Source organism: Salvelinus fontinalis, chromosome 29, assembly GCF_029448725.1.
Source record: "Salvelinus fontinalis isolate EN_2023a chromosome 29, ASM2944872v1, whole genome shotgun sequence".
NCBI lineage: Eukaryota > Metazoa > Chordata > Actinopteri > Salmoniformes > Salmonidae > Salvelinus > Salvelinus fontinalis.
In genome coordinates, this window is record NC_074693.1 from 13,951,080 (window position 1) to 13,973,192 (window position 22,113).

Below are 22,113 nucleotides of genomic sequence, written 5' to 3' on the forward strand. Positions count from 1 at the left end.
GTCAGAGTAGTGGCTCCTCCTACTAGATGTCATATTCAGAGAAGTGGCTTCTCCTACTAGATGTCATAGTCAGAGTAGTGGCTCCTCCTACTAGATGTCATAGTCAGAGAAGTGGCTTCTCCTACTAGATGTCATAGTCAGAGTAGTGGCTCCTCCTACTTGATGTCATAGTCAGAGTAGTGGCTCCTCCTAGATGTCATAGTCAGAGTAGTGGCTCCTCCTACTAGATGTCATAGTCAGAGTATTGGCTCCTCCTACTAGATATCATAGTCAGAGTGGTGGCTCCTCCTACTAGATTTCATAGTCAGAGTAGTGGCTCCTCCTACTAGATGTCATAGTCAGAGTAGTGGCTCCTCCTACTAGATGTCATAGTCAGAGTAGTGGCTCCTCCTACTAGATGTCATAGAGTAGTGGCTCCTCCTACTAGATGTCATAGTCAGAGTAGTGGCTCCTCCTACTAGATGTCATAGTCAGAGAAGTGGCTTCTCCTACTAGATGTCATAGTCAGAGTAGTGGCTCCTCCTCCTAGATGTCATAGTCAGAGTAGTGGCTCCTCCTCCTAGATGTCATAGTCAGAGTAGTGGCTCCTCCTACTAGATGTCATAGTCAGAGTATTGGCTCCTCCTACTAGATGTCATAGTCAGAGTGGTGGCTCCTCCTACTAGATGTCATAGTCAGAGTAGTGGCTCCTCCTACTAGATGTCATAGTCAGAGTATTGGCTCCTCCTACTAGATGTCATAGTCAGAGTAGTGGCTCCTCCTACTAGATGTCATAGTCAGAGTAGTGGCTCCTCCTACTAGATGTCATAGTCAGAGTAGTGGCTCCTCCTAGATGTCATAGTCAGAGTAGTGGCTCCTCCTACTAGATGTCATATTCAGAGTAGTGGCTCCTCCCACTAGATGTCATAGTCAGAGTAGTGGCTCCTCCTACTAGATGTCATAGTCAGCGTAGTGGCTCCTCCCACTAGATGTCACAGTCAGAGTAGTGGCTCCTCCTACTAGATGTCATAGTCAGAGTAGTGGCTCCTCCTCCTAGATGTCATAGTCAGAGTAGTGGCTCCTCCTACTAGATGTCATAGTCAGAGTAGTGGCTCCTCCTACTAGATGTCATAGTCAGAGTAGTGGCTCCTCCTACTAGATGTCATAGTCAGAGTAGTGGCTCCTCCTACTAGATGTCATAGTCAGAGTAGTGGCTCCTCCTCCTAGATGTCATAGTCAGAGTAGTGGCTCCTCCTCCTAGATGTCATAGTCAGAGTAGTGGCTCCTCCTACTAGATGTCATAGTCAGAGTAGTGGCTCCTCCTACTAGATGTCATAGTCAGAGTAGTGGCTCCTCCTACTAGATGTCATAGTCAGAGTAGTGGCTCCTCCTCCTAGATGTCATAGTCAGAGTAGTGGCTCCTCCTACTAGATGTCATAGTCAGAGTAGTGGCTCCTCCTACTAGATGTCATAGTCAGAGTAGTGGCTCCTCCTACTAGATGTCATAGTCAGAGTAGTGGCTCCTCCTACTAGATGTCATAGTCAGAGTAGTGGCTCCTCCTACTAGATGTCATAGTCAGAGTAGTGGCTCCTCCTACTAGATGTCATAGTCAGAGTAGTGGCTCCTCCTACTAGATGTCATAGTCAGAGTATTGGCTTCTCCTACTAGATGTCATAGTCAGAGTAGTGGCTCCTCCTACTAGATGTCATAGTCAGAGTAGTGGCTTCTCCTACTAGATGTCATAGTCAGAGTAGTGGCTCCTCCTACTAGATGTCATAGTCAGAGTAGTGGCTTCTCCTACTAGATGTCATAGTCAGAGTAGTGGCTCCTCCTACTAGATGTCATAGAGTAGTGGCTCCTCCTCCTAGATGTCATAGTCAGAGTAGTGGCTCCTCCTACTAGATGTCATAGTCAGAGTAGTGGCTCCTCCTACTAGATGTCATAGTCAGAGTAGTGGCTCCTCCTACTAGATGTCATAGTCAGAGTAGTGGCTCCTCCTACTAGATGTCATAGTCAGAGTAGTGGCTCCTCCTACTAGATGTCATAGTCAGAGTAGTGGCTCCTCCTTCTAGATGTCATAGTCAGAGTATTGGCTCCTCCTACTAGATGTCATAGTCAGAGTAGTGGCTCCTCCTACTAGATGTCATAGTCAGAGTAGTGGCTCCTCCTACTAGATGTCATAGTCAGAGTAGTGGCTCCTCCTACTAGATGTCATAGTCAGAGTAGTGGCTCCTCCTACTAGATGTCATAGTCAGAGTAGTGGCTCCTCCTACTAGATGTCATAGTCAGAGTAGTGGCTCCTCCTCCTAGATGTCATAGTCAGAGTAGTGGCTCCTCCTACTAGATGTCATAGTCAGAGTAGTGGCTCCTCCTACTAGATGTCATAGTCAGAGTAGTGGCTCCTCCTACTAGATGTCATAGTCAGAGTAGTGGCTCCTCCTACTAGATGTCATAGTCAGAGTAGTGGCTCCTCCTACTAGATGTCATAGTCAGAGTAGTGGCTCCTCCTACTAGATGTCATAGTCAGAGTAGTGGCTCCTCCTACTAGATGTCATAGTCAGAGTAGTGGCTCCTCCTACTAGATGTCATAGTCAGAGTATTGGCTCCTCCTACTAGATGTCATAGTCAGAGTAGTGGCTCCTCCTACTAGATGTCATAGTCAGAGTAGTGGCTCCTCCTACTAGATGTCATAGTCAGAGTAGTGGCTCCTCCTCCTAGATGTCATAGTCAGAGTAGTGGCTCCTCCTCCTAGATGTCATAGTCAGAGTAGTGGCTCCTCCTACTAGATGTCATAGTCAGAGTAGTGGCTCCTCCTACTAGATGTCATAGTCAGAGTAGTGGCTCCTCCTACTAGATGTCATAGTCAGAGTAGTGGCTCCTCCTCCTAGATGTCATAGTCAGAGTAGTGGCTCCTCCTACTAGATGTCATAGTCAGAGTAGTGGCTCCTCCTACTAGATGTCATAGTCAGAGTAGTGGCTCCTCCTACTAGATGTCATAGTCAGAGTAGTGGCTCCTCCTACTAGATGTCATAGTCAGAGTAGTGGCTCCTCCTACTAGATGTCATAGTCAGAGTAGTGGCTCCTCCTACTAGATGTCATAGTCAGAGTAGTGGCTCCTCCTACTAGATGTCATAGTCAGAGTAGTGGCTCCTCCTACTAGATGTCATAGTCAGAGTATTGGCTCCTCCTACTAGATGTCATAGTCAGAGTAGTGGCTCCTCCTACTAGATGTCATAGTCAGAGTAGTGGCTTCTCCTACTAGATGTCATAGTCAGAGTAGTGGCTCCTCCTACTAGATGTCATAGAGTAGTGGCTCCTCCTCCTAGATGTCATAGTCAGAGTAGTGGCTCCTCCTACTAGATGTCATAGTCAGAGTAGTGGCTCCTCCTACTAGATGTCATAGTCAGAGTAGTGGCTCCTCCTACTAGATGTCATAGTCAGAGTAGTGGCTCCTCCTACTAGATGTCATAGTCAGAGTAGTGGCTCCTCCTACTAGATGTCATAGTCAGAGTAGTGGCTCCTCCTACTAGATGTCATAGTCAGAGTAGTGGCTCCTCCTACTAGATGTCATAGTCAGAGTAGTGGCTCCTCCTCCTAGATGTCATAGTCAGAGTAGTGGCTCCTCCTACTAGATGTCATAGTCAGAGTAGTGGCTCCTCCTACTAGATGTCATAGTCAGAGTAGTGGCTCCTCCTACTAGATGTCATAGTCAGAGAAGTGGCTTCTCCTACTAGATGTCATAGTCAGGGTAGTGGCTCCTCCTACTAGATGTCATAGTCAGAGAAGTGGCTTCTCCTACTAGATGTCATAGTCAGAGTAGTGGCTCCTCCCACTAGATTTCATAGTCAGAGTAGTGGCTCCTCCTACTTGATGTCATAGTCAGAGTAGTGGCTCCTCCTAGATGTCATAGTCAGAGTAGTGGCTCCTCCTACTAGATGTCATAGTCAGAGTATTGGCTCCTCCTACTAGATGTCATAGTCAGAGTGGTGGCTCCTCCTACTAGATGTCATAGTCAGAGTAGTGGCTCCTCCTACTAGATGTCATAGTCAGAGTAGTGGCTCCTCCTACTAGATGTCATAGTCAGAGTAGTGGCTCCTCCTACTAGATGTCATAGTCAGAGTAGTGGCTCCTCCTACTAGATGTCATAGTCAGAGTAGTGGCTCCTCCTAGATGTCATAGTCAGAGTAGTGGCTCCTCCTACTAGATGTCATATTCAGAGTAGTGGCTCCTCCCACTAGATGTCATAGTCAGAGTAGTGGCTCCTCCTACTAGATGTCATAGTCAGAGTAGTGGCTCCTCCCACTAGATGTCATAGTCAGAGTAGTGGCTCCTCCTACTAGATGTCATAGTCAGAGTAGTGGCTCCTCCTCCTAGATGTCATAGTCAGAGTAGTGGCTCCTCCTACTAGATGTCATAGTCAGAGTAGTGGCTCCTCCTACTAGATGTCATAGTCAGAGTAGTGGCTCCTCCTACTAGATGTCATAGTCAGAGTAGTGGCTCCTCCTACTAGATGTCATAGTCAGAGTAGTGGCTCCTCCTACTAGATGTCATAGTCAGAGTATTGGCTCCTCCTACTAGATGTCATAGTCAGAGTAGTGGCTCCTCCTACTAGATGTCATAGTCAGAGTAGTGGCTCCTCCTCCTAGATGTCATAGTCAGAGTAGTGGCTCCTCCTCCTAGATGTCATAGTCAGAGTAGTGGCTCCTCCTCCTAGATGTCATAGTCAGAGTAGTGGCTCCTCCTACTAGATGTCATAGTCAGAGTAGTGGCTCCTCCTCCTAGATGTCATAGTCAGAGTAGTGGCTCCTCCTACTAGATGTCATAGTCAGAGTAGTGGCTCCTCCTACTAGATGTCATAGTCAGAGTAGTGGCTCCTCCTACTAGATGTCATAGTCAGAGAAGTGGCTTCTCCTACTAGATGTCATAGTCAGGGTAGTGGCTCCTCCTACTAGATGTCATAGTCAGAGAAGTGGCTTCTCCTACTAGATGTCATAGTCAGAGTAGTGGCTCCTCCCACTAGATTTCATAGTCAGAGTAGTGGCTCCTCCTACTTGATGTCATAGTCAGAGTAGTGGCTCCTCCTAGATGTCATAGTCAGAGTAGTGGCTCCTCCTACTAGATGTCATAGTCAGAGTATTGGCTCCTCCTACTAGATGTCATAGTCAGAGTGGTGGCTCCTCCTACTAGATGTCATAGTCAGAGTAGTGGCTCCTCCTACTAGATGTCATAGTCAGAGTAGTGGCTCCTCCTACTAGATGTCATAGTCAGAGTAGTGGCTCCTCCTACTAGATGTCATAGTCAGAGTAGTGGCTCCTCCTACTAGATGTCATAGTCAGAGTAGTGGCTCCTCCTAGATGTCATAGTCAGAGTAGTGGCTCCTCCTACTAGATGTCATATTCAGAGTAGTGGCTCCTCCCACTAGATGTCATAGTCAGAGTAGTGGCTCCTCCTACTAGATGTCATAGTCAGAGTAGTGGCTCCTCCCACTAGATGTCATAGTCAGAGTAGTGGCTCCTCCTACTAGATGTCATAGTCAGAGTAGTGGCTCCTCCTCCTAGATGTCATAGTCAGAGTAGTGGCTCCTCCTACTAGATGTCATAGTCAGAGTAGTGGCTCCTCCTACTAGATGTCATAGTCAGAGTAGTGGCTCCTCCTACTAGATGTCATAGTCAGAGTAGTGGCTCCTCCTACTAGATGTCATAGTCAGAGTAGTGGCTCCTCCTACTAGATGTCATAGTCAGAGTATTGGCTCCTCCTACTAGATGTCATAGTCAGAGTAGTGGCTCCTCCTACTAGATGTCATAGTCAGAGTAGTGGCTCCTCCTCCTAGATGTCATAGTCAGAGTAGTGGCTCCTCCTCCTAGATGTCATAGTCAGAGTAGTGGCTCCTCCTCCTAGATGTCATAGTCAGAGTAGTGGCTCCTCCTACTAGATGTCATAGTCAGAGTAGTGGCTCCTCCTACTAGATGTCATAGTCAGAGTAGTGGCTCCTCCTACTAGATGTCATAGTCAGAGTAGTGGCTCCTCCTCCTAGATGTCATAGTCAGAGTAGTGGCTCCTCCTACTAGATGTCATAGTCAGAGTAGTGGCTCCTCCTAGATGTCATAGTCAGAGTAGTGGCTCCTCCTACTAGATGTCATATTCAGAGTAGTGGCTCCTCCCACTAGATGTCATAGTCAGAGTAGTGGCTCCTCCTCCTAGATGTCATAGTCAGAGTAGTGGCTCCTCTTACTAGATGTCATAGTCAGAGTAGTGGCTCCTCCTACTAGATGTCATAGTCAGAGTAGTGGCTCCTCCTACTAGATGTCATAGTCAGAGTAGTGGCTCCTCCTACTAGATGTCATAGTCAGAGTAGTGGCTCCTCCTACTAGATGTCATAGTCAGAGTATTGGCTCCTCCTACTAGATGTCATAGTCAGAGTAGTGGCTCCTCCTATTAGATGTCATAGTCAGAGTAGTGGCTTCTCCTACTAGATGTCATAGTCAGAGTAGTGGCTCCTCCTACTAGATGTCATAGAGTAGTGGCTCCTCCTCCTAGATGTCATAGTCAGAGTAGTGGCTCCTCCTACTAGATGTCATAGTCAGAGTAGTGGCTCCTCCTACTAGATGTCATAGTCAGAGTAGTGGCTCCTCCTACTAGATGTCATAGTCAGAGTAGTGGCTCCTCCTACTAGATGTCATAGTCAGAGTAGTGGCTCCTCCTACTAGATGTCATAGTCAGAGTAGTGGCTCCTCCTACTAGATGTCATAGTCAGAGTAGTGGCTCCTCCTACTAGATGTCATAGTCAGAGTAGTGGCTCCTCCTCCTAGATGTCATAGTCAGAGTAGTGGCTCCTCCTACTAGATGTCATAGTCAGAGTAGTGGCTCCTCCTACTAGATGTCATAGTCAGAGTAGTGGCTCCTCCTACTAGATGTCATAGTCAGAGAAGTGGCTTCTCCTACTAGATGTCATAGTCAGGGTAGTGGCTCCTCCTACTAGATGTCATAGTCAGAGAAGTGGCTTCTCCTACTAGATGTCATAGTCAGAGTAGTGGCTCCTCCCACTAGATTTCATAGTCAGAGTAGTGGCTCCTCCTACTTGATGTCATAGTCAGAGTAGTGGCTCCTCCTAGATGTCATAGTCAGAGTAGTGGCTCCTCCTACTAGATGTCATAGTCAGAGTATTGGCTCCTCCTACTAGATGTCATAGTCAGAGTGGTGGCTCCTCCTACTAGATGTCATAGTCAGAGTAGTGGCTCCTCCTACTAGATGTCATAGTCAGAGTAGTGGCTCCTCCTACTAGATGTCATAGTCAGAGTAGTGGCTCCTCCTACTAGATGTCATAGTCAGAGTAGTGGCTCCTCCTACTAGATGTCATAGTCAGAGTAGTGGCTCCTCCTAGATGTCATAGTCAGAGTAGTGGCTCCTCCTACTAGATGTCATATTCAGAGTAGTGGCTCCTCCCACTAGATGTCATAGTCAGAGTAGTGGCTCCTCCTACTAGATGTCATAGTCAGAGTAGTGGCTCCTCCCACTAGATGTCATAGTCAGAGTAGTGGCTCCTCCTACTAGATGTCATAGTCAGAGTAGTGGCTCCTCCTCCTAGATGTCATAGTCAGAGTAGTGGCTCCTCCTACTAGATGTCATAGTCAGAGTAGTGGCTCCTCCTACTAGATGTCATAGTCAGAGTAGTGGCTCCTCCTACTAGATGTCATAGTCAGAGTAGTGGCTCCTCCTACTAGATGTCATAGTCAGAGTAGTGGCTCCTCCTACTAGATGTCATAGTCAGAGTATTGGCTCCTCCTACTAGATGTCATAGTCAGAGTAGTGGCTCCTCCTACTAGATGTCATAGTCAGAGTAGTGGCTCCTCCTCCTAGATGTCATAGTCAGAGTAGTGGCTCCTCCTCCTAGATGTCATAGTCAGAGTAGTGGCTCCTCCTCCTAGATGTCATAGTCAGAGTAGTGGCTCCTCCTACTAGATGTCATAGTCAGAGTAGTGGCTCCTCCTACTAGATGTCATAGTCAGAGTAGTGGCTCCTCCTACTAGATGTCATAGTCAGAGTAGTGGCTCCTCCTCCTAGATGTCATAGTCAGAGTAGTGGCTCCTCCTACTAGATGTCATAGTCAGAGTAGTGGCTCCTCCTAGATGTCATAGTCAGAGTAGTGGCTCCTCCTACTAGATGTCATATTCAGAGTAGTGGCTCCTCCCACTAGATGTCATAGTCAGAGTAGTGGCTCCTCCTACTAGATGTCATAGTCAGAGTAGTGGCTCCTCCTACTAGATGTCATAGTCAGAGTAGTGGCTCCTCCTACTAGATGTCATAGTCAGAGTAGTGGCTCCTCCTTCAAGATGTCATAGTCAGAGTAGTGGCTCCTCCTACTAGATGTCATAGTCAGAGTAGTGGCTCCTCCTCCTAGATGTCATAGTCAGAGTAGTGGCTCCTCCTACTAGATGTCATAGTCAGAGTAGTGGCTCCTCCTAGATGTCATAGTCAGAGTAGTGGCTCCTCCTACTAGATGTCATATTCAGAGTAGTGGCTCCTCCCACTAGATGTCATAGTCAGAGTAGTGGCTCCTCCTACTAGATGTCATAGTCAGAGTAGTGGCTCCTCCTACTAGATGTCATAGTCAGAGTAGTGGCTCCTCCTACTAGATGTCATAGTCAGAGTAGTGGCTCCTCCTTCAAGATGTCATAGTCAGAGTAGTGGCTCCTCCTACTAGATGTCATAGTCAGAGTAGTGGCTCTTCCTACTAGATGTCATAGAGTAGTGGCTCCTCCTCCTAGATGTCATAGTCAGAGTAGTGGCTCCTCCTACTAGATGTCATAGTCAGAGTAGTGGCTCCTCCTACTAGATGTCATAGTCAGAGTAGTGGCTCCTCCTACTAGATGTCATAGTCAGAGTAGTGGCTCCTCCTACTAGATGTCATAGTCAGAGTAGTGGCTTCTCCTACTAGATGTCATAGTCAGAGTAGTGGCTCTTCCTACTAGATGTCATAGAGTAGTGGCTCCTCCTACTAGATGTCATAGTCAGAGTAGTGGCTCCTCCTACTAGATGTCATAGTCAGAGTAGTGGCTCCTCCTACTAGATGTCATAGTCAGAGTAGTGGCTCCTCCTAGATGTCATAGTCAGAGTAGTGGCTCCTCCTACTAGATTTCATATTCAGAGTAGTGGCTCCTCCCACTAGATGTCATAGTCAGAGTAGTGGCTCCTCCTACTAGATGTCATAGTCAGAGTAGTGGCTCCTCCCACTAGATGTCATAGTCAGAGTAGTGGCTCCTCCTACTAGATGTCATCGTCAGAGTAGTGGCTCCTCCTCCTAGATGTCATAGTCAGAGTAGTGGCTCCTCCTACTAGATGTCATATACAGAGTAGTGACTCCTCCTACTAGATGTCATAGTCAGAGTAGTGGCTCCTCCTACTAGATGTCATAGTCAGAGTAGTGGCTCCTCCTACTAGATGTCATAGTCAGAGTAGTGGCTCCTCCTACTAGATGTCATAGTCAGAGTAGTGGCTCCTCCTACTAGATGTCATAGTCAGAGTAGTGGCTCCTCCTACTAGATGTCATAGTCAGAGTAGTGGCTCCTCCTACTAGATGTCATAGTCAGAGTAGTGGCTCCTCCTACTAGATGTCATAGTCAGAGTAGTGGCTCCTCCTACTAGATGTCATAGTCAGAGTAGTGGCTCCTCCTACTAGATGTCATAGTCAGAGTAGTGGCTCCTCCTACTAGATGTCATAGTCAGAGTAGTGGCTCCTCCTACTAGATGTCATAGTCAGAGTAGTGGCTCCTCCTACTAGATGTCATAGTCAGAGTAGTGGCTCCTCCTACTAGATGTCATAGTCAGAGTGGTGGCTCCTCCTACTAGATGTCATAGTCAGAGTAGTGGCTCCTCCTACTAGATGTCATAGTCAGAGTAGTGGCTCCTCCTCCTAGATGTCATAGTCAGAGTAGTGGCTCCTCCTACTAGATGTCATAGTCAGAGTAGTAGCTCCTCCTACTAGATGTCATAGTCAGAGTAGTGGCTCCTCCTACTAGATGTCATAGTCAGAGTAGTGGCTTCTCCTACTAGATGTCATAGTCAGAGTAGTGGCTCCTCCTACTAGATGTCATAGTCAGAGTAGTGGCTCCTCCTACTAGATGTCATAGTCAGAGTAGTAGCTCCTCCTACTAGATGTCATAGTCAGAGTAGTGGCTCCTCCTACTAGATGTCATAGTCAGAGTAGTGGCACCTCCTACTAGATGTCATAGTCAGAGTAGTGGCACCTCCTACTCGATATCATAGTCAGAGTAGTGGCTCCTCCTACTAGATGTCATAGTCAGAGTAGTGGCTCCTCATACTAGATGTCATAGAGTAGTGGCTCCTCCTACTAGATGTCTTAGTCAGAGTAGTGGCTCCTCCTACTAGATGTCATAGTCAGAGTAGTGGCTCCTCCTAGATGTCATAGTCAGAGTAGTGGCTCCTCCTACTTGATGTCATAGTCAGAGTAGTGGCTCCTCCTACTAGATGTCATAGTCAGAGTAGTGGCTCCTCCTACTAGATGTCATAGTCAGAGTAGTGGCTCCTCCTCCTAGATGTCATAGTCAGAGTAGTGGCTCCTCCCACTAGATGTCATAGTCAGAGCAGTGGCTCCTCCTACTAGATGTCATAGTCAGAATAGTGGCTCCTCCTACTTGATGTCATAGTCAGAGTAGTGGCTCCTCCTACTAGATGTCAGAGTAATGGAGAGTAGTGGCTCCTCCTACTAGATGTCAGAGTAATGGAGAGTAGTGGCTCCTCCTACTAGATGTCAGAGTAATGGTGAGTAGTGGCTCCTCCTACTAGATGTCAGAGTAATGGAGAGTAGTGGCTCCTCCTACTAGATGTCAGAGTAATGGAGAGTAGTAGAGTAGATGTCTGTGACAGATGAATCTGTATTCATGCAACTCATTGCACGCTTCTTTACTAGTACAGGTTGGTTTTACCGGTACAGGTCGGTTTTACCGGTACAGGTCGGTTTTACCGGTACAGGTCTATCCACCTATTTGTACTTCAGGTTTGACTGTATGTATAAATATCTCACTTCCAATAACCAATAGCTCTTATCCTGTGTAGAAATGATATTTTAATCAGGTCCTAGTCATGCTTCAAAATGAGTTAGGGGAACACATACGTTTGATTGTTTTTGTGGATATTACTTATACAGGTGATACAGCCTATACCAAAGGGCTCAAATTACAGTACTTTCAGCCTTGGGACGATTTCTCCTTGAGTTGATGGTCAAGGGACCGGAACATAGTTATAAATCATTTGTATTCTGTAAATTGACAGCAGGAATCCCAAACAGATATAGCATTTGAGAAAAACACAATCTTTTCAAACCTTGATTTACATTGAGATACGATCACATATGTCTCTCGGAATACTTAGGAACAGATTTCCCCAAAATAAAATCAAGTTGAGCTCATTTCCTGGTCATTTCGTGAGGATTTTATGTCCAAGAACTGAAATTAAATATATATTTTTGAAATAAAACATTTTGGCCGATGGGCCAACTATTGGGGAATCCTGGCCTACACATTTCTGGCATCAAATATGAAATGAAGCCAAGTTTCTGATTCTGTTGCCCGTTCACTCCAGTAATAATATTCATCACTACAAATAGACTATATTTGTCTTCTATCAGTGTATCTGTCTGATTTATGATTACGACAGTAATACGATTCATTTATTACTGCATAAAGAGTATATACAATATTTGTCACATTTGAAAGTGGCTGATCTCTTCCCTGCTGTGCCTGGGCAGACCCTCAGGATTATACAGCAGTGTCTAATCCTCTCATTGGTCTGGGAGGAGATATCACAGTCTCTCCCTGAGTTCCTCTCAACCTCTCCAACGTTTCCTAGACTTCACAGTGGAAGTGTGTGTGTGTGTGTGTGTGTGTGTGTGTGTGTGTGTGTGTGTGTGTGTGTGTATGGAAACAGGCAGGTTTCTCTCATCCTGTAGATGTGTGTGCCCTCTTCCGTGTTCAGCTGAACCTATCCGTGTGTTCAGCTCACCTACCCGTGTTCAGCTCACCTACCCGTGTTCTGCTGAACTACCCGTGTTCTGCTGAACTACCCGTGTTCAGCTTGATACCACTGACTGCTGTGTCTGTCTAGTCCCACAGCTTTGATGTAGGACTATCTGGAGTAACAGAACACAATCTGACAATCTGACTTTAGCTCAACCAATGAGTGAGTCCTGCCGAGGTCATTTCAAAAGTTAAAACGTTGTGGTGTGTAGAGAACAGTAGTGTGGTTCACAAGGGTGTCTAAAATAGATGTTCGATTTGATATTGTGTCTCATCTAACTGATGCTCCATTATCCTGAAGTATCTTAACTTTGCTGTACAGCAGGAGAGAACAGAATCTTAGAACAGAATCTTAGAACAGAATCTTAGAACAGAATCTTAGAACAGAATCTTAGAATGTGTAATGATTCCATGTGACAGTTTAGTATCCAGACCACTGAGCTAGACTAAATGCATCATGTCTGCCTGTCACTCTGTAATGCCTTCAGAAACCATAAGCTCTGTCAAATCCTTGTCTTGCTCTGAGGAAGGTCGTCGTTGACTGAAAGCTCGGCACATTAAATACTGAAACATACATCTGATTTAAGTACGCACAGACTTCTTTTCAAAGTAAGACTTGTGAATCTGTCATCAATACATTTGACCAATAACGACATGGAGACAGCTGAGATCATTTGGTGTAGAATGATGCTGTGAGATTCAGAGTTTTTATGTTTGGTATTCAGTTAGTTCTTATGTTTGAGATTCAGTTAGTTCATACGTTTGAGATTCAGTTAGTTTTTAAGTTTGGGATTCAGTTAGTTTTTAAGTTTGGTATTCAGTTAGTTTTTAAGTTTGGTATTCAGTTAGTTCTTACGTTTGAGATTCAGTTAGTTTTTAAGTTTGAGATTCAGTTAGTTTTTAAGTTTGAGATTCAGTTAGTTTTTACATTTGGTATTCAGTTAGTTCTTATGTTTGAGATTCAGTTAGTTTTTAAGTTAGAGATTCAGTTAGTTTTTACATTTGGTATTCAGTTAGTTCTTATGTTTGAGATTCAGTTAGTTTTTATATTTAGGATTCAGTTAGTTTTTATGTTTGCTTGTTGCACCCTCTAGTGTATTTTTTCATCCTCAGAATCCTTCCGTTTGTGAGGCAATGCCTCAACACCAGCAGTGCACCTTTCTTTCCAACGGGGGGCAGTAAAAACCCAGGTAGCTCAGAGTCACATACTGTACACATGTCCAGTGACATATTCCATACTGTTGGGATTGAAGACAAAAAAATAAAACTTCCACACTATCCACTCCTCCACGTTGTTCTGGAAAAGACCCAGAGCTACGTACCACATGACAAATGGTAGTAGTCAGTGGCGACCCGTCATTCAGGGCAGGTGGGGCAGAGCCCACATTTTTTGCAAAAATAAATAAATAAAAAATAATATATATATACATGTATATAAATACATTTTGGGGGGGGGGGGGCTTACCTGTTTTGTATGTTATTGTGTATTAATACATGTCACATATCAGTTTGCAAACAATGTAAAAAAATATATGTATCATTTTAAAATAAAGCTGCATACACACATGGTCTCTCTTTTGTTTTCTTGAGAAAGGCATCTCCAAACGCAGGTGTTTCAGCCTAGAACAGTGCTTTCTGTGGTGGCGGGGCGAGTCAGCAGAAAATACAAAGAGTTGCGTCGTGATTGGCTCAGTGTTCTGTCACTCATGGGGACAGTACGTCATCGCCAAGTTTAAGTCCAACATGTCAGCCCTTTGGTTCCTGCCATAGAGTTATATTAGTAGGGTAGACATCCAACATGTCAGCCCTTTGGTTCCTGCCATAGAGTTATATTAGTAGGGTAGACATCCAACATGTCAGCCCTTTGGTTCCTGTCATAGAGTTATATTAGTAGGGTAGACATCCAACATGTCAGCCCTTTGGTTCCTGTCATAGAGTTATATTAGTAGGGTAGACATCCAACATGTCAGCCCTTTGGTTCCTGCCATAGAGTTATATTAGTAGTGCCCTTCCAAGAAGGCTCTAGGTCATTGGCCACAGATAAAATTATGTCAAATCACGTTATATCTACAGTAGCTTTGAATGGACAACATGATTCTTTCAAAATCTTAGCTAGCAGTCATCATCATGAATCAAGTCGACAATCTACTGACAAATCCTTTTTAATCCTCGTCATATGAAGAGAAATAATGAAGAGTAATGATAGATAAAATGTATCGGTGCTCATCGGCCATTGGACATAGAGATAACACACGAAGTTGGAAATCGCAAATCCAGTCTTTTGGAAGGAATCAGTGGCTAACTGCAAGTGTTACATAGAAACCACTAACGTTAGCCTGCTATTCAATGGAGTGGCTGTGTGGTTTTTATCTCAGAATTCCCACCATAAATCCACAGACTTTGATGAAAGTTTTATGACAAAATTTGCCCACAAAGGACCGCTGTGCCACCTTCAAAAGTTGGGTCCAATAATGTCTTGTATGCTGCTGCATAAATGATGTAATATGCCAGGGAGATATGTATACTGTAGCTAAGAAAGTAATACTAAGTGTATGTTGTGTAGTAAGCTGTTAGTAGCACATGTGCCTCACGCTAATAATTTGGTCTATTTTCACCAACACGGTATTGTAAACACATCATTCGTGGCACGGTGTGTGCTTGTTTTTTTTTGTACAGCTTTGACAGGTCTACTGATAGTAGTGGTGGTGCTTGGCTTCCACATGCAGATTCAGCACACACAACATTCCATAATAGAACTGTGTTATTTGACGTGTCAAAATAAAATATTATTTAATGCATCAAATAGTGTTATGACGTGTATCTTTTAAGACACGCAAAGACCCAAACGGCGTTCAAACTGCCTCACCCTAATAATTTGGTATATTTTCATCTCTTAATTTCGCCTACTGTTCTAACTTGGTGGTGCACAAATAGCCTATAACCTGTTTTAGAAAAATGGCATCATTGAATATTATAAAAGCTTTCATTGTCTGTTTATATGCCCCCTTCATTTATCCTACGGTTCTGACTTGTACAGGGATTACACTGTAAGAACGGCCTACGTTCTGAATTCTGTCGCTGTACATTTCAAAAGTGCTGAACAAATAGTTATTGACTATGTCCATTTTAGCTCGCTGATTAATGTCTTAATTCAAATTATGGATTTCCTCTTATATGCTTGTCGTCCCCTTATGCCATAGTTTGTACATGTGAATTGTCAGTAGATGTCACGCCCTGACTATAGAGAGCTTTTACTCTCTATGTTGGTTAGGTCGGGGTGTGATTAAGGGTGGGTCATCTTGGTGAATTATATTTCTATGTTGGCCTAGTATGGTTCCCAATCAGAGGCAGCTGTTTATCGTTGTCTCTGATTGGGGATCATATTTAGGTAGCAATTTTTTCCATTGTGCTTTGTGGGATCTTGTCTATGTATAGTTGCCTGTGAGCATTATATTACCTTCACGTTTCGTTCGTTTTGTTGTTTTGTTCTTTGAAGTTTCCTATTCCAAAATAAAGGATGGAAACATACCACGCTGCATCTTGGTCTACTCCTTATAACGATCGTGACAGTAGAAACCACATTTGTTTAAGCAAGTCAGCCATATCAGCTATGTTTTTTTAAAAGGCAGTAAATGAGGCTGAATGAACTGTTTCACTGCCAGACAAGGCTCCACTGAAAGCCAGGCGTGGCAGTGGTAAGGTGTTCGGACTCTGCTGTTTGGACAGCTTTATATAGGCCCTAACAGTTTGCGGGCACTGTTTGTCAATGTTATAGTGCACTTAATGTATTGTTTAGTGTTGTGTTGTGTAGTGGCTTTGCTGGCATGCGTCCCAAATTATTTTTGGTGGTTTGCCCCATCAAGATTTACATGCTAAAATGGCCACTGGTAGTAGTGCACTAAAGAGGGAAGAGGGAGTGATTTGGTACACATCCCAGATGTGATTAGAAGACCGGTTCAATATTGGGACTGTGGTCTTACTACAACACCATGGTGGGCAACACCATTGGTTAGCCATATCATCATACGATTTCAATGTAGCTTCCTTTGATAATTTTACCTTTTCAAACTTAAATTTGAACATCAAATGTAGTTGATCGACAGGCTGTTTTAGATGTAGCTTCCTGACAGAGTCTGATTGTAGTTGATCGACAGGCTGGTTTGGATGTAGCTTTCTGACACAGTCTGATTGTAGTTGATCGACAAGCTGGTTTGGATGTAGCTTTCTGACACAGTCTGATTGTAGTTGATCGACAGGCTGGTTTGGATGTAGCTTCCTGACACAGTCTGATTGTAGTTGATCGACAAGCTGGTTTGGATGTAGCTTTCTGACACAGAGTCTGACTGGGAAAAGATGAGACAAGAGTCCTTCTACAGATCATGGGTTGCGTTCCACGTGTCACCGAATGGCACCAATAGGGCTCAAAAGTAGTGCCCTAAATAGGGGATAGGGTGCCTGAGCCAACTCAGTAACTATTGACATGTTTTGGAATGACAACCTATATCTCAGATCCCATGTCTCCTCCCCTTCATCTACACTGATTAAAGTGCATTTAACAAGTGACAACAATAAGGGATCACAGCTTTCATCTGGATTCACCTGGTCAGTCTATGTCATGGACAGAGCTTTGTACACTCAGTGTATAGCGAGGAGGACTTTGGCTGAGCCTTCATAACTGGGTCAACAAATTAAGCAGTTTTGTTGTGGTCCCGTCACCCCAGTATGAGGGGTAATGTTGTGGTCCCGCCACCTCAGTATGAGGGGTAATGTTAGGGTCCTGTCACCTCAGTGTGAGGGGTAATGTTGTGGTCCCGTCACCTCAGTATGAGGGATAATGTTACGGTCCTGTCACCTCAGTGTGAGGGATAATGTTACGGTCCTGTCACCTCAGTGTGAGGGGTAATGTTGTGGTCCTGTCACCTCAGTATGAGGGGTAATGTAATGGTCCCGTCACCTCAGTATGAGGGGTAATGGTACGGTCCTGTCACCTCAGTATGAGGGGTAATGTTGTGGTCCTATCACCTCAGTGTGAGGGGTAATGTTGTGGTCCTGTCACCTCAGTATGAGGGGTAATGGTACGGTCCTGTCACCTCAGTATGAGGGGTAATGTTGTGGTCCTATCACCTCAGTGTGAGGGGTAATGTTGTGGTCCTATCACCTCAGTTTGAGGGGTAATGTTATGGTCCTGTCACCTCAGTATGAGGGGTAATGTTGTGGTCCTGTCACCTCAGTATGAGGGGTAATGTTGTGGTCCTATCACCTCAGTGTGATGGGTAATGTTGTGGTCCTATCACCTCAGTGTGAGGGGTAATGGTACAATCCCGTCACCTCAGTGTGAGGGGTAATGGTACGATCCCGTCACCTCAGTGTGAGGGGTAATTGTACGATCCCGTCACCTCAGTGTGAGGGGTAATGTTGTGGTCCCGTCACCTCAGTATGAGGGGTAATGCTGTGGTCCTGTCACCTCAGTGTGAGGGGTAATGGTACGGTCCTGTCACCTCAGTATGAGGGGTAATGGTACGATCCCGTCACCTCAGTGTGAGGGGTAATGTTGTGGTCCCGTCACCTCAGTATGAGGGGTAATGTTACGGTCCCGTCACCTCAGTATGAGGGGTAATGTTACGATCCTGTCACCTCAGTATGAGGGGTAATGTTGTGGTCCTGTCACCTCAGTGTGAGGGGTAATGTTGTGGTCCCGTCACCTCAGTATGAGGGGTAATGTTACGGTCCCATCACCTCAGTATGAGGGGTAATGTTGTGGTCCTGTCACCTCAGTGTGAGGGATAATGTCCATCGTCAAGATGACGTTGCACCCTCTTTTGCGCCTTTTTGTTAGGTTGAACCCTGCCTTGTCGATGGAGATGTACTCCTGTGGGTCAGCCATGGCATCCAGCTCAAAGATGCTCTACAGAAGTCAAAAACACATATTACTTTACTACAAATACAGTTCTGTAGTGTACTACTGTAATGGAATGAAAGATTATAGTAATGTGTTATAGTAACTCTAGTACACGCAGTACTGTGTTGATATGCTGTAGAGATGGGTCATACTCTAAATACAGTAAAAATTCTGTACAGTATAGCAATTACCTGCACATACTGGACTCTTTGTTCCTTAACTCTGTTTGAATTCCTTTCAAAAGGCACACGGTACAGCTGCTTTGTCCTTGGAGGAGGTTCTTCTGAACGATCCGGTCAACGGTGGAAATGCTGATGCTGTCAAATCCTTGGAAGACTACCTGGTCCTCAACTATTTAGGTTTGAATTTCCCTCAAAACGGAGGGTATTATTGGCAATCACCATATTCGCCAGGGCAGTCTCCTGGTCAGCTATGAGAAGTCTCCGCCAACCTCCAATAGATGGCCGCCTCTCAGTTCTGCAAAAATAACATTTGACCATTACTGACCTATGGTGATGAATTACTGACCTATGGTCATCCTTTACTGACCTATCCATTACTGTGGTAAAAACTACACTGAGAACAAAGTGGAGATTCAGTCTCGATGTACTACAGCTGTCCCGCCCTGACCTTAGAGAGCCTTTTTATTAGAGAGCCTCTTAGAGAGCCTTTTTATTTCTCTATTTGGTTAGGTCAGGGTGTGATTTGGGTGGGCATTCTAGTTTTTCTATTTCTTTGTTGGCCCGGGTATGGTTCCCAATCAGAGGCAGCTGTCTATCGTTGTCTCTGATTGGGGATCATACTTAGGCAGCCTTTTTTCCACCTTTAGTTTGTGGGATCTTGTTTGTGTGTAGTTGCTTTCTGCACTGCATATAGCTTCACGTTTCGTTTTGTATTTGTTGTTTTTTTGGTGTTGATTTAATAAATTAAAGTGTACGCCTACCAACGCTGCACCTTGGTCCGATCCTTCCATCGATGAACGTAAAAACAACATTACATGAATCACAGTGACAACAAGGCAAAAAGACCTCTTTTCCCTTCTGAAAGTACGGACAATGGATGCAATCGTGTAACGGTTTAGGTTGAGTAGCACCAGCTGTCCAGCTTCTCTCATAGTCCTCCCATGTATGAGCACATGATGAACTAGGGCGGCACGGATTTCATCTGAGATTACTTGGCTTTGTTGTTGTTGTCGTCCTCGTCCTCGTCCTCTTCCTCTCTGTTGTCTTGCAACTTCGGTATTGTTAGGATCCATTGTTCCAAGGCCCTATTTATTGATCCTGCAATTCTGATTTCACTAATATACACTTCTCAAAAAAATAAAGGGAACACTTAAACAACACAATGTAACTCCAAGTCAAAGTGTTCCCTTTATTTTTCTGAGCAGTGTATAATCACACCCAGACCCTCCCCTATAGGTTCAGATTTTGTGGCCGGAGTCCGCACATTTGGGGGGGGGGGGGGGGGGGGGGGGGGGGTACTGTCACGCCCTGACCTTAGAGAGCTTTTTATGTCTCTATTTTGGGTTTGGTCAGGGTGTGATTTGGGTGGGCATTCTATGTTCTATTTTCTACATTTTTGTATTTCTTTGTTTTGGCCGGGTATGGTTCTCAATCAGGGACAGCTGTCTATCGTTGTCTTGTGAGGCCTATAGGCATCCTAGAGCAAAACAACCAACATGTACGTGTTGCTGAGAGTCACACCTTCGTGAGAGTCTCAACACAGAGGGGTCATGTTAGTGTGTAACTCAAACTGTTCGGACACTACAGACAGAAGTTGGCAGATCGGCTGTACCAACGTCAGACTAGTCCAAGGATGCTTGTGGGCATCTTAGAGCAAAACGGAGAACATCGTTTGCAAGAATCTCATCTTTCCATAGAGGGGTCATAATGTAGGACAAATCATTTGGACACTACAGACGATTTTGTGAGACCAATTTCGGGATGTCTCATGGTCTGACAAACACTGTTGTAGCTCTGTCACCATTCACCACAGATGTGGAAGTGCGACATAGGCCAATGATGTCTCTAGTTTAAACTGAAGGATTTTGATAGAGATTTTCTATCATGCTAATTCGATTTCCATATGTATTCATGCTCTCTCTTTCTCTTTCTCTCTCTCTGTCAGTCTCTTTCTGTCTCTCCCTCTGTCTGTCTCTCTCTCTCTTTCTGTCTCTCTCTCTCTCTGTCTCTCTCTCTCTCTGTGTCTCCCTCTCTCTGTGTCTCCCTCTCTCTCTCTGTGTCTCCCTCTCTCTGTGTGTGTCCTTCTCTCTCTGTGTGTGTCTCTCTCTCTCTCTGTGTGTCTCTCTCTCTCTGTGTGTGTCTCTCTCTCTGTGTGTCTCTCTCTCTCTGTGTGTCTCTCTCTCTCTGTGTGTCTCTCTCTCTGTGTCTCTCTCTCCCTCTCGCTCCCTCTCTCTCCCTCTCTCTCCCTCTCTCTCCCTCTTTAATAATAACAATCGTGATGTAGCAGAGAGCAGAGAAAGAGGAGGGCCAGTCGTTTACCAATCACAAGGGTTTCCCCCCCTCCCTCCCTCCCTACCTCTGTCTACCAATCACAAGGGTTTCCCCACCTCCCTCCCTCCCTCTGTCTACCAATCACAAGGGGTTCCCCACCTCCCTCCCTCCCTCTGTCTCTAAGCACGCAAACGGTGGACAAAAAAAAGTGATAAGCAGCTTTGAAACACGTTCCCGCTGAATCAGGGTGAGTGTGTTCGACACAGACACAGACAACACAGCATTGGCTAACTCTCTCTCCCCCCACAGACACAGAAGCGAGTGTCTCACAACCAAAGTAAACAAAGCCTTATTAACGTGACGAGTTTGAGACTCAGGGAGACCCGACTGACTGCCTACTCTCAGGGAAGAGGAGGAAGCTGGTCGACACTTGACTTACCAACACCCCAACCCAGAGAACCTGGAGGGAGGCAATCCTTCCCTCTGCATACGCTGAGGAATACACCCTACACACAACAACAACTACAAGCCTGAGAAGAAGAGAGACCAGTGCCAAGGTCTCTCTCTCTCCTGCTGTGGAGCTCTGTACTTGTCTCTCCCGTCCCTCAAGGTGTTCTGCTGACCTGCCTGCCTGATCTGCTGTCATCATGTCAGAAGGAGAAGAATGTCGCTCTCCCATCGGTCTGGACTGCTGCTCCTGCTGCCTGGACCTGGCCAACTGTGACGACCCAGCTGGAGGTGGGGGTGAGGGCAGAGGCCACAGCACCCCTCTGATGGGTAGCCCCACGTCGCTCAGCCACTTCCGCCACTTCCGGGAGCAGCTGACGTTCCAGAACCAGAACGTGAACACGGACAAGCTGAACAGCATGATGAGGCTGGACTCTCTGGAGTCGGTGGTCAGAGACCCCTGTTACCTGCTCAACGAGGGCATCTGCAACAGCAACATCGACCAGACCACGCTGTCCATCCTGCTGTTCTTCCACAGGTACTGTTCTTCACCTCTATACACCACCCATCCTCATTCTCACGTTGTTATGTCATTCTGAGGGTGCTTCTACACCTTTAATTCATCCTGTTAAGTTGTTGATACATGAAACACCTCAAAACATCTCTTCACATTATCTCACTCATTACTGTGTAATTATCACGGTGTCATTATTACTGTGTCATTATTACTGTAATTATTAATGTGTCATTATTACTGTAATTATTACTGTGTCATTATTACTGTAATTACTGTACAAGGTAATCATTATTGTGATTACTCATTGTTATATTGTGCTTACAGCAGTAATCCTAACCGGCCCTAGGCATTGCCATAATCCTAAATGCAGTGTAAGTGCAATGTAACAATGAGTAACTTCAATACTGTCACTGTATTTACAGGTACAATAATAATCATTCAATACTGTCACTGTACTTATGGGAACAATAATAATCCTTCAATACTGTCACTGTACTTATGGGAACAATAATAATCCTTCAATACTGTCACTGTACTTATGGGAACAATAATAATCCTTCAATACGGTCACTGTATTTACAGGTACAATAAAAATAATTCAATACTGTCACTGTACTTATGGGAACAATAATAATCCTTCAATACTGTCACTGTACTTATGGGAACAATAATAATAATTCAATACTGTCACTGCACTTATGGGAACAACAATAATCCTTCAATACTGTCACTGTACTTATGGGAACAATAATAATAATTCAATACTGTCACTGTACTTATGGGAA

At 45.0% G+C, this 22,113-nt stretch overlaps 1 protein-coding gene across 1 annotated transcript in view; it reads left to right on the plus strand.

The window, feature by feature from the left end:
• The first annotated feature begins 20,595 nt into the window (after positions 1-20,595).
• The window catches only part of LOC129827461 (TSC22 domain family protein 1-like), a 59,313-nt gene continuing 57,795 nt past the window's right edge, over positions 20,596-22,113 (plus strand). Inside the window, exon 1 of the mRNA XM_055888344.1 lies at positions 20,596-21,349. Within this exon, the coding sequence (XP_055744319.1) occupies positions 21,012-21,349 (338 nt within the window). The 5' untranslated portion in view covers positions 20,596-21,011. The remainder of the gene's footprint in view (positions 21,350-22,113) is intronic.